Source organism: Phascolarctos cinereus, unplaced genomic scaffold (assembly GCF_003287225.1).
Source record: "Phascolarctos cinereus isolate Bilbo 61053 unplaced genomic scaffold, phaCin_HiC Scaffold_726;HRSCAF=1367, whole genome shotgun sequence".
NCBI classification, from domain to species: Eukaryota; Metazoa; Chordata; class Mammalia; order Diprotodontia; family Phascolarctidae; genus Phascolarctos; species Phascolarctos cinereus.
Genome location: NW_027556098.1, coordinates 402042079 through 402055242, shown reverse-complemented (window position 1 = coordinate 402055242; position 13164 = coordinate 402042079). Strand labels below are relative to the sequence as shown.

General features: G+C 42.4%; 1 protein-coding gene across 1 annotated transcript in view; it reads right to left on the bottom strand.

Annotated features, from left to right (window-relative positions):
* Positions 1–13164, bottom strand: part of MMEL1 (membrane metalloendopeptidase like 1) — a 59904-nt gene that overhangs the window by 33763 nt on the left and 12977 nt on the right. The window contains 4 exon segments of the mRNA XM_078146697.1: positions 2484–2579; positions 4756–4836; positions 6535–6696; positions 9206–9265. Of these exon segments, the coding sequence (XP_078002823.1) occupies positions 2484–2579; positions 4756–4836; positions 6535–6696; positions 9206–9265 (399 nt within the window).

Genomic DNA, 13164 nt, shown 5'->3' with positions numbered 1-13164 from the left:
GTTGTGATGGAATACTATGGTGCTATAAGAAATGATGAACAGGTAGACTTCAGAAAAACCTGGAAAGACCTGTACGAAGTGATGCAGAGTGAAATGAGCAGAACCAGGAGAACATTGTACAAAGTAACTGTCACGTTGTGCGATGACTAATATTGATAGACTTTACCCTTCTCAGCAATACAAGCATCTAAGACATCTCCAAAGGCCTAGTGACAGAAAATGCTATCCATACCCAAAGAAAGAACTATGGAGTTGGAATGCAGATAAAAGCATACTCTTTGCTATTTTTTTTTCTTCTGTTGTGTTTTGTTTCCTCTTTCTGGTGGTTCCTCCTACTGGTTCTAATTCTTCCTTACAACATCACTAATGTGAAAATATGTTTAATAGGAATGTAATGTATAGCCTATATCAGATTGCATGCCATTTTGGGAAGGGAGGTGGGGAGGGAGGGGGAGAAAAATTTAAAACTCAAAAGCTTATGGAAGTGATTATTGATAAATCAAAATAAATTAATAAAAGAAAAAAAAGAACTGGGTTAAAGAGAGGCCATAACTCTTTCTGACTATTGGGATTCATGGAGTAAGCTAGTTGGTTAGTGAAGGGCTGGGGTTCTCTCTATTGCTACTTGCTGCTAAAGAAAAACAAAAACAAAACGAGGGCTAAAGAAACTATACTCTGCTCTTTATATAGTCTGCTCTTGGTTGTACCTGACAGCTGAGGAGTAAAGGGAATGTATTCTACCCTTTATTATGATTTGTCATGGAGAGGAATAGGAAAGAGAAGAGGAGGCCATCGAAGATATTTCTCTGAATTGTTATTGCTAAAAAAAAGTCAAGCCCAGCATGGATCAGCTCAGCTTAACTCAGCGGTGAAAGCATCTGGTCAGCACTGAAGTGATATTCATCAAAGAACTTTTACGGACAGTTCCTGAGATAGAAAGAAGACAACAAAGCTTGCAATTCTAGAGCTGTGAGTTGACTTGGCAACATGTGTTCCACATATATTTTGCTTTATTACTCGGGGTTTTAGGTGTGTGCTCACTCTCTCTCCATAGCCAATGTGTACATCAGTGGGAGACTGGAATGAAAGTTTGCAGGTGGAATGTTTTAGATATATTATGTACTTGCTTTGCACTTTTAGTAAATGTTTTGGTGAAGACTAATCAGCCAATTTATTAATGGGAAACACATCACAGCTCATGAGCTATGGTGTCAGTGAGAAGTTACCCATGAGTCACCCTAGGATTCTGAGATAGCAGTAGCTTGTAATCCAACTCTCTTGGGGGGCACTCTCACTTGCCAAAATGCATGTAGAAGGGGTGAGCAAGCAGCATCAGCCCAGGTAGAGAGGGAGAGGGAGAGGAGAAAAGGGAGAGGAGGAGAAAGAGAGGGAGAGGAAAAAGAGAGGAGTGGGGGGAGGGCAGAAGGAGGCGGGGAGAGAGAGAGACAGAGAGACAGAGTGAGCCAGGGAAGATCTGGGGGTCAATACCTTGCCCAAGCTACAGAAAGTAACTTGCTCAAGATCTGACGATGGAAGAACCAGGACTAGATACTAGAGTTTCTGATTCTCTATTTAGGGCCCTTTATATGGGAAGAATCAAAAGAACTCAAGACCTACCGATTATCAATAACCTTGTATGTTTAACACCTTTCCTTCTTAGGCTTTTCACTTTTACTTATTCTAAGCACACTTTATGCTCCCACTTTCCCTCTAAAGCAGAGAAAGAATGCATACAAAAGTGGTTTGGTTTGGTTTTGGCCTTTTGCCTCCAGCTAATGAGGGAACTAGAATACAGATTTAGCGACTAGGGTTCATTCCCCTTTACCAGTCAGGGGCTGAAGGGACCTTGAAAATCTCCATCATTTTGATGGAGACAGGACGTGTGTCCTGGACAATAGGCTATACCAACACTCCCTGGGAGCCCTACTATCCCTCCCTAGCTGAGGATAGAAGTGGGAGAAGCTTCATCTCGGCTGCCTTTATCTGAGTCCAAGTCCTGAGAGTAGCTTTCTGGCTGTGGAGGAATAAGGATGTGCAGAGAGAGGCAGACCACAGACAAATTCTGATGCTGTCTTATTCTTTGGGGAATATTCTTCTACACTTCTAGCACTTGTTGGCTCTTACAAATCACTTTACATACATTATCTTATTTTATCCTTATGGAATCCCTGGGAAATAGGTTGTGCAAATATTATTCTTCCCATTTCATAGATGACAAAATTGAGGACTAGAGAGAAGTGAGGACTGGAACCCAAAGCCTCTAATTCTAATGTGATGCTCTTTCACTGATCCACACGCTCTCCTTTTACTTTAGGAAGGATCAATGTTGGTCACTGTTTCAGGTCTAACAGGATCATTCCTTTTTCCCTTCAAATCTCCATTCTTAGCCAGGGTTCTTCCTCAGTCCCGGAGGCCAGCTGGGGAGGATGTCACAGGGAAGGATGCTGCTGGTGAGAGGGCGAGCAGATGAGGGGTTCACATACCTCTGACTTCCTTCCAGTTGTCAGTAGCCACTGGCCAATCTCCCACAATTTCTAAGATCTTTAACAGAGGCTGAGAGTCCCGTAATTCGATCAGATCTGAAACGGGAAATGGAGATAACATCCAAGTGCCCCAGGAACTCTAAGGGAACTCATCCAGAAACACGAATGATTCAAGTTCATACCACACACATACAATCACACTCCATGAACACGTGCACAGAAACACGAACATGCCAAGAAGGGCATACAGGTTGCGAAACACAAATAACGGGAATACCCAACAGGTGTGGACGTGCCACAGATGCATAGAGACACACAGAATCAAATGAAATAACATTTGTAAAGGGCTTAATACAGTGCCTAGAATATAGTAGGTACTTAACAAATAATAACTTATTTCCATATAACACATACCGTGCAAAATAAGTTATAGATAGATATGCTATAAAAAGACTACAAACATACCCCAACACACAATAGTTCTAGAAATATATGCAACCCAACACAGAAGCAGGCATAAAATAGTCATAGAAAAACACAATCAATGAATCAATCTACAAACATTTATTAATTGTTTGCCAGGCGCTGGATCAAGTATTGTGAGTACAAAGATGGGAAAAACCATAGTGCCTGCCCTCAAGGAGCTCACAGTCTAGTGGGGGAGACAACATGGAAATGACGAGTATATATAAGGTACATATGGAGGGGATGGAAGGTTGCCTTAGAGAGGAAGGCTCAAGTTCTGGGGACATCAGAAAGGCACCTTGCACAGAGAGGTTTTTGAACTGAGTCTTGAAGGAAACCAGGGATTCTAGGAGGCAAAGGCGAAGAGGGAGGGCATTCCAGGCTTGGGAGACAGTCAATGCAAAGGCACATGGGTGGGAGATGGTGTCAAGGAATAGGAGGCAGGCAGTATAGCCAGTCTAGTTGGAGGGTAGAGACCATGGAAGAGAAGATTAGAAAAGTCAGAAGGGGCCAGGTTATTTGGAGCTTTAAAAGTCAAACAAAGGATTTTCTATTTGACTCTAGAGGTAACAGGGAGCCACTGAGCTTTTAGAAATCCACACAACACAACATAGAAACACACAATACTATCATAGAAACACATGACATCCAGCACAGAAACATACAATACAGTCAAAGAGAAACACACAGTATGGCACCGATCAGGGGTGGGGAGTCTGGTCCTCAAGTGTGGCCCTTTGACTGAATCCAAACTTCACAAAACAAATCCCCTAAATAAAAGGATTTGTTCTGTAAAACTTGGACTCAGTCAGAAGGCTGCACCCAAGGACCTAGAAGGCCATATGTGGCCTAGAGGCTGCAGGTTCCCCACCTCTGGCATAGATAAAATGAGTTTGAAACAACAAGGGCACATGTAAAACACGTAAAACATAAACATACAACATAGTGACACACTGACACATAGCCCAGACACATAGAAATGTAACATAAACCACAGAGTAGACACACAGAAACATACATGAATACAATGTAGACATAGAGCAATACAAAGACACTGACACAGAAAGAGAGACAGCCCTAAACTCTTCTCCCCTTTCCCCCTTCCTGCCCCTTCCTGCCTTGCATACACTCACTGTTTTCCTGGGTTCCACTTTCATCTGGCTAACTCCATAATTGCCAAAGATAAACCTTGCTAGGGCCATTTCCACGGGCATTGAGGTTTATAAAGAACTTTACATAAGCTCATTTGATCCTCACAATGACTTCAAGAGATAGGCAGTATAATTGACCTCATATTATAGAAGAAAATGGAGCCAGTGCATGATCGCATAGCTAAGGCTCAAACCTGGCTCTCTGTACTCCCAGTCTGGTCTCCTTTCCCCTTATCCCAAGCTTCTCCTGAAGTGAAGTCTCCAGACTCACTTAGATATAGTCACATTTGGCCTTAGCTCCTCAGTGGCTGTGTCTGGTGCCCTTGCTGTAGTGTGTGAGAGTAATGGGGGCTGCTGTCCAGGGTCACAGCCTCTCACTCTAGCTTTTCCCAACCTTCAACCTCCAGTGCCCAACCCCCAATGCCTTGTAGAGTCCCAGGTACTAGCAGAGCTAACCATAGGGAGCTGATGGGGTAAGAAGAGGTAGCCTGGATCTAGCTTGTACCATAATGTTGGCTTCTGGATGCCATGCCAGTCCAGATGTTGTTGGCTGTCCCTCTTACCTAGGCCCCCCCCCCAGTTTCTTCCCCAGCCCTACATAGCTTAGCTTAGGGTAATCCCAAACCCAAAGCACAGTAAAGCCAGACATCACTTACTTTCATTCATGCAGGAACTATAGAGCATCTTTGCTTTCTGGATGGCATTCCGGTCTCCCTCTCTAGGGGTCTCCAGCACACCTGGGGCAGAGGGGAGAGCACAGCTGGATGGGGGCCTTAGGAGGAGACAACAGAGAACCCTGGTCATTTCTGCCTGTGGTGGAGAGCAGAGTCAGGAATGGGTTATTCCTTGACCTCAGGAAGGCAAGAGAGATAAAGGCTGGGAGAGGGTAAAGCCCCTCATCCAGAAAATGCACCTCCCTCCATTCTTTGCACAAGTTGGGGATTGTAGGTGTAGAATGTTGTATACATACTGTTAGAATCAACTGATCTATTGGTTTTGCTGAACTAACTTTTGGAGTCTCTTTCTTTTTTTCCCTTTTTTATTACAAGAAATGCCTTCTTGGGTAGGGAAGTGGGGAGTGATCTATTAAGAAATAAAGAAATATTGTAGGAACAGAGGTATCAATAAGCTAAAAATAAAACCTACCCTTCCAGCCGAGTCCAGATCCCAGCTAATGGACACATTAGAAACCTGCCTGAGCAGCAAACCAGTCTAGTCTGCTGGCATTGTGAGGGCAGAGTGCGTGGGGTGACAGCTAGATTCACTTGTGGTATGGGAAGGGGCATCTGCTTGCCTTCTAAAATCTTCTTTCTCTCAGCTGTGGGGAACTGAAGGTGGCTATAACCCAATCTTTATTTTTATCAGATCTTATGAGTTAAAAGTATTAGAGACTTAGAGATCATTGAATCCAACACCGCCATTTTAAAAATGAAGAAACTGGGGCTCAGGGAGCAAATTAATGGTCTGGCCATGGTCACACAGCTCTAACAGAACTGAGATTCAAACCCAGGTCAACTGACCTCAAATCCAATTAAGATTGCTTTTCTTAATGAGACTCAGTGCAAAGAGTGTGGGATTTAAATACAGAGGATCTGCCTCTGACACTTCCTCTCTGTGGGACATTAGATAAATCATTTAATTTCTTTAAGACTTAGTTTCTTTATTTCTTGAATTATAAAGTTGTACTGGACAGCTTCTGAGGGGCTTTCCAGGTCTGTAGCTACGAATCTGAAAGTCTGAGGCCACCTGAATTCTGGGAATACCTCTCATACAGCGGGTATGAGATTTCTTGATAAATTGACACCAAGTTTATACCTGCAGATTGCATCATCTTGCCAAAACTTTGGCATAAGTACCTTTGTTATGCTGAATTACTGTGGCCTGAAAATGGTAGCATGGGAAAAGGAGTGTTACCACTAGCATACCATAGTTATTATGTGTGGGCTAACAAAGTATGGTGGAAAAAGAGAGCTGCATTGGGAGTCAGATGGCCCGGATCCAAAACCCATCTGTGCCACTAACTAGCTGCATGACTTTGGGTAATTAATTTCATCTGTCTGGGCCTCTGTCTCCTCAACTGTAACATGAGAAAATTGGATGCCTCCCAAGACCCCTTCCAACTTTAGACCTATGAGAAATTATCTACACTATCCAACATAAAGTCACTGCTTGCCATGGGGCTACCCAATACCATGAACCCAAACTAGGGGTGGGGAATCTGCAGCCTCAAGGCCACATGTGGTCCTCTAGGTCCTCAAGTGAGGCTCTTTGACTGAATCCAATCTTCTCAGAACAAATCCCTTTAATAAAAGGATTTGCTCTGTAAAACTTGGACTCAGTCAATAGGCTGCACCCAAGGATCTAGAAGGCCACAGATTCCCCACCACTGGCCCAAACTGTGACTCCTGACCAGAACAACCCCTTCTGCTGCTCACCTTTGAGTATGATTTCCAGTTCATCCCGCAGCTTATCGAAGATGCTGTATCGGGAGCTGCTCTCAGGAATCACATGGCGGTTGAGCCAGCCCCCGCAGGCATACTGGTAAAAGTCATTACAAGGCTCGCTGGTGGGGTCCATGTTCTGGATGATCCTAGAAGCTGGCCACCACAATGTCAGATATTTGAGATGATGGGGATCCTGGAATCCAAGACGGAGTCCCAGAAGGGTTTTGACTCCTACCCCAACTGATCTATATCTTGCCACTGGACCCAGATGGTTCCAGAGGAGAAAGTGAAGCTGGTGACTTTGCACAGCCCTCCCTCACTTAAATCCAATTCACTTGCAAGTCATGGCATCACCTCCCTGATGTCATGGTCCTCTTCGAGAATGAGGGATGAATAATAGCAACAACAACAACAATAACTGGCATCCAAACACAAGAGATGACCAGGTCAAAAGGAACTTGCCCTTGGTAGGGGCATTCCTCCCCACCCCCGCCTTTTGTCCTGGGCAGTGACTAGGGACAAGGAATGTGTGAGGTGGGTGAATGATTGGGCACAGTGTGTACCACGAGGCCCCCCCCTTTTTTTTTTTTGGTTAATTGAACATTCATGGAAGAAAACATTGAAATCAACCAAACTTTCTAGGTTAAGTAGAAAACACTTTTATCCTTATTAATAGTAGCTATCATTTCTAACGTGCTTCCAAGATTTACAAAGTGCTTTACACACATTATCTTATTTGAGTCTCACAACACTTCTGTAAAGTATGTTCTCCCCATTTTACAGATGAGGGCACCAAGGCTAAGGGAAGTTCAATAATTTTCCCACTTAAGTTGAGTGTGGAGGGAGCTAGATTTGAAGACAAACTTTTAATAACCTATATCAAAGATTTCAGGAAGTGTTTTTGTCTCAGTCCACATCTAACACCAGCCCCAATCAATGAATCAGTAAGTGAGTCGATTAACGAGTGTTTACTTAAGCAGTGACAAGAACAGAGTATCACTTTCTCTGTCTCCATCTCTCATCCAGAATAATGAGGATTTTCACTTGGAACAATGGCCTTGCAATGCCCTAGTCAGGAAGCAGGCCTGATCCCAGTGGCTGCTGGGGAGGAAAACCATTCAGGAAGATTCTCATAAGATAATATAAAGGAGAAATACAGGTGGTAGAGTGGGGCATTGCTTTATGGTTGGACGACTGCACCTGGAACCGGGAGTGGGTCAGGTTGGGACAAACTCTGTCTTTAATACTTATTAACTGTGTGACCCTGGGCAAGTCTGTGGAACTTTCAGAGCCTCAGTTTCCTTTTTTGTGAATTGAGAAGATGAGGCTAGATGGCCACTAGGGTCTATTTCAACTCTCAATCTATTATAAAATCCTACAAATGTGGAATATATACGTATGTAGAGAAATACATGTCTATATTATATATAATATGTGTGTGTATATGTTTATGTGTGTATGTGTATATATTTTTTTTCTGGTCAGACTTTGACTGTTTTGTCATTCATCTTTCCACTATTAAAAGATATCCTTTATGTTTCTTTTTTAATTTTTTATTTTGTTTGTTTTGTTTTCTCCTATCCCCATCCTTTGAACCTTCCCAAAGAGGGAAGATTACTTAAGCATTATTAGATACCAAAATACTGGGCCAGTCAGTTCCTAAACTTTTTCTGCCATCAACCAGTCAATCAATAAACACTTATTAAGTATCTGTTGTGTGCGAGAGTTTTCCTTAATTCATTTGCTCATTCATTCATTTATTCAGTCATTCATACATTCATCCAAAAAGCCTATATTGTGCTGGGGAAAATCACATGCATATATAAAAGCGTACAAAATCAATAGTGCCTGGCATATACTAGGCACTTAGTAATGTTTGTAGGCTTGACTCATTTTGGGGGACAGCACCAGCAGCTGAGAAGATCTCATGTAGAAAGTGATGCTTAAATTGAATTTTAGAGGAAACTGAGGTGAGAAGGGAGAGCATCTGAGGCATGGGAGATAGTTTTAGCAAAGGCATGATTGGGAATATGAAGCATCTGCACATATGGAACATCCAAAGGACAGGTTGGCTACATCATAAGGGGAGTCATATATAACAAGGCTGGAAAGTTAGGTTGGGGTCGGGTGGTGAAGGGCTCTAAATGTCAAATACACGAGTTCCCATTTGATCCTGGAGGCAATGGAGTTTTTAGAACACAGGGATGAAATATTTAGACCTGCGCTTTGGCAGCTATGTGGAAGACGGATTGGAGAGAGTAGAGACCTGAGATATGGAGGCCGATCAATAAGTTGATGTGGTATTCCAGGTTAGAGATGATGAGGAAAGCGTTGAGCTGGGTCTGGAGAGATCAAGTTATAGGAGTCTGTGTGAGGGCCAAGGCAACCAGACACACAGCCCAGGAACTTTGTCAGCGCAGCAGCCAATTACCCTCCTGTCAAGCTCTGGTTTCATCCTTAAGTGAAATGGATGGTAAAGCATGCTTAGGTTGAAACCTCTTCTAAGAGCAGGGGCCAGTAGAATGTGGCTACATTGGAGGGGTGGAGGTACACTCGCCATTGAAATTCACAGTGATTTGTTCTGTATGGCTGATTCTGCAGGCATGAGCCAGGCTCAGTTTAAATACCTTTTTTAGGGAGACAGAGGGAACATTTTACTTACCTGCTATTACACAGCCAGGGTGGACACAAATTTCTCCAAAACTGGTAGCAAGTCGGGGGTCTGTAAGAGGCAAATAGGAAAAAAAAAATAAACATATGGAAACAGGATGTTCTCCTGGGGAGGGACAAAGATGTTAGCAAAGAGCAGCCTGAGGGGGAGGAGGGTAAGGAAAGAATCATGGATTTCAAGCTGGAAGGAACCTCTGAGGTCATCTAGTCCAATCTCCTCTTTTTACAGATGAGGAAGTAGAGTCACAGAGATGTGAAGTGACTTGCCCAGGGTCACATAGCTAGTAAGTGTCAGAGCTGGGATTTGAACGCAGGTCTTTAGAACTACAAATTCCTTCTCTTAAGAGCCCCTATCCTTTGCTTTGCTGATGGTGCCAGGCCACCAAGGGCATTGAGGGTGGCAACCTGGGCACTATCATGGTTCACCAGACCCCAGGGAGGACTCCATATAGAGACCAACAGTCCTGCCCAGGGGACAATGCCAACTGATTTTGCTTTGGAAAGGTTTAAGAGGAGAAACAGAAGCCAGTCAGGACAGTCTGGGCTTACGGGGCTTCAGCAGAGTGTGTTCCCAAACTCCAGGATCCACTCCACCTGCCTCTCTACTTGTCTGAAGCCTGGAATTTTGCCTTTTATTAGGCTGTGCCTTCCCCTTTTGGGATTTCTCTCCCCTCTTTTCTTACACATCCTGTAAGGTCCAGCTAGAGCCAGAATGAATAATATCTGTGCCCACACCAAGGGAGGAGCTCACCCGGGGTACATATAGCCCCTGAGGCCAGGGGACCAGGCAGGTATCTTCTAGTAGTTTATTATCTTACCTATTCTTGCCAACAAGGCATAAATCTCAGTTGTTCCTATGCCGTTTGAGGATCAACAGTACTGTCACTGCCTCCTCTAAATTTCAGCAACATAGGTGAAAGCCCCTGTTGCCTTGCCTTAGTTATTGTTTTGGTCTCTCCCCCACCAAAGCTTTTCCATGAGGCCCACATTGGTCACTCTATGCTCTAAAGTCTTAGAGTTCTTATAGTGAAGGTTAAACAGTCCACAGGCAGTACAATTTTGTTTGTTTGTGAGGAACATGATAAAGATTAGCAGCTACTTCAGTCTCACCTGCTGCCTTTTCAGTTTTGTGCCCATGTTGGGAACTTACATGGTAACTAAGGACCTCCATGAGAGTTGTAAAGAACCTTCTCACTCGAGCACTTTGAAATCTTGCTGAGTGGAGCCCCTGGAATAATTTGAAGGGGACCCAGATCTGGGTCAAATTAGCTTCATTCAGTAAAATGAAAGGGGTAGATGAAGTCAGTGACAAGGGACTTTCCCACCTCCATCATACCTGTTAGTTGCTGGACATGTCAATTTAGGAGCAAGCCTGGAAAAGGGTCAAGTGGCATCAGTGGAGTTGGCAATGTTGACCTTTCTTCTCACCCAAAGCCCAAATCAATGTATCCCCTAAATTATACTATCAAAGCCATTCCTCCCCAGTGAAACCTTCTGAGATGGACTCCATCCAAAGTGACCTCTTCTTCTTCTGAGCTCTCAGAACATTTACTGTTTGTACCTCCCTCACCTGACATTTAATATAGGTTGCTTTGTATTGTTGTAGGGATGCATGTCCTGCCTCTCCCAAATGGATTAGAAAACATGATCTATGTCTTAATCTTCTCTTTTCCACTGGGAAGTACCATGGCTTGCACCCAGTAGGTGGTCAATAAATATTTTTTGATATTGGTCACATTTTTGAGCTGCTTCTTATTCTTTATCTTGTCTTCCCAATCACTCCCTAAGCTCCTTAAAGGGAGTCAAGGTCTCTTCTATCCTTCCTGTCTTCCCAACAGAGCTTAGCTCAAGCTTACACGCAAGAAAGGTATTCAATAAAGGCCTTAGAGGATGGATCTGACTTCTCTCTCTAACTTAAGATTATTATATACAGGACACCACCCAGCTTTTTTTTTTTGGTTATTTTAAAATCCTGCTCCTTAGTCAATTTCCATGGCAACCAGGGGTATTATGGGGTTTGTAAACTCTGGTAGCATTAATGGTGGTTAAGAGAAGTTAGTGTTCATGGCCACGATACTCACACAGACATCTACTGCTTGGTAAATGTAAGGCAAGCTTACTTGGACTATGCTTATAACAGGCAAGAAAAGGGCTACCTTTGAAATCTCTTCTTACAAGAGTCTTCTCTTCTCTTGGGATATAGAATGAAATGGGAAAGAACAGCACTGGCTTCCCTAGGGAAAAACAGAAGACTTAGCTAATCTCCAGGTTTGAAGAATTTAGATCCCACTATCCATGGACAGCTTTCTCTGGGGCTGTCCCACCTCCCGGTCAGTTTTCACAGGTGACCTCTAAATTCAGGGCTGGTGAGCTACCCTATTGAAAAACAGACTTAAAAATAATAAGGACTTTGGCTTCCCAGATACTACAGGGAACTGCATGGTATGAGACAGGACAAATTTTCTTACACCTTAGTCCTGAACAGGTACTCTTTGATGCACTGACACTAGCCTCTGGCTATTCCACAAACAAGATACTCCATCTCCTGGCTCCAGGGAGTCTTTCTGGTTGTCTTCCGTGCCTGGTATGCTATTCCTCCACTCCAACTAGTGACCTCTCTGGCTTCCTTTAAATTCCAACTAAGATCTCATCTTCTGCTGGAAGTCTTCCCTAACTCCTCTCAATTCTAGTGCCTTCCTTCTCCTAATTATTTCCTATTTAACCCGTATAATGCTTGCTTTCTACATATTTGCTTGCATGCTGTCTCTTCTAAGCTCCTATCATGGTGGTTGGCACATACTAGGTGCTTAATAAAACTTTAATGATTGGTTCATTAACAACAACAGAAAATTACTAAACAAGTTGCCTGAAAGTAGTGTAACATCTATATTGTCTTTTTTTTTTAATCACAAAGCCCCTGACTCATGATTTATTCAGGCACTGCAAATACATAAAATAAACCCAAGTGTACTGAGAATGATACATGTCCATAAGATAAAATTTAAAAACATTCTGCCAACCCAATAATGACAAGAAAATTTATATTAAAATGGGGCATTTTGCAAGGAAAAATTCTATGCCAATTACGGTTTTTCCTCACCTTAAATCCATGATCATTTCTCCTAAAGAAAATTAAGAATGGCTTTCAAATTAAAGTGGGAATCAAACCAAAACATTTTATTAATCACTTTAGGTATATAATAGAACTATTCAGCTCCCCCTGAAAAAGCATTTGTCCTCCAATGATATCAAAATGGGTAAGTGTAAAATTCTTGATGCACACCAAGGAAAGATAGGGACTACAGGCTCTGTGCTTGACTCCAGAGGTCCAACTGAAACAACGAAAGAAGGCAAGACTTACAAATATTTTGGTCACCTTCAGGCCATACACATGAAACCTATCAATGGGCAAGCTATGACTAAATATGTTAAAAGACTTATTGACATCCTGTAATTGAAGCTCAATGTGAACGATACATTTAAAGTCACTAATGCCTACATGATAACATTCAATTTATAATTTTGCACTTGCAATGTGGACTCCAAAAACTTGGAAAGTATTCTAACAAAAACTTACACAATATTAGCAAACTATATGACCCATTATTTTAAGGCAGCTATAAAAATTATCTTTGGCTTAGCAAAAAAGGAGAATGAAGATTGAGAGACATTCTCAGAGCATATGGAAAATAAATTAAAAAAAAAACTACAAAAACCTACCTTCCTTGAGCAATAGTAAAAGCTAATAATAGAAATTTGGAGAATTTAACCCAAAGTCATTTATTGCTGGACCAAAAACATGAAAAGGCTAAGATATAAAAAAAGTATGGAATCAAAAGGGAATCAGCCACATGAACCTATTAAAAATATGTCCCTAAAGATACATCAAACAAATGGCTGAGTCAAGAGGATATTTTTATAGAAATGGAAAGATTTATAACAGTCACTTTG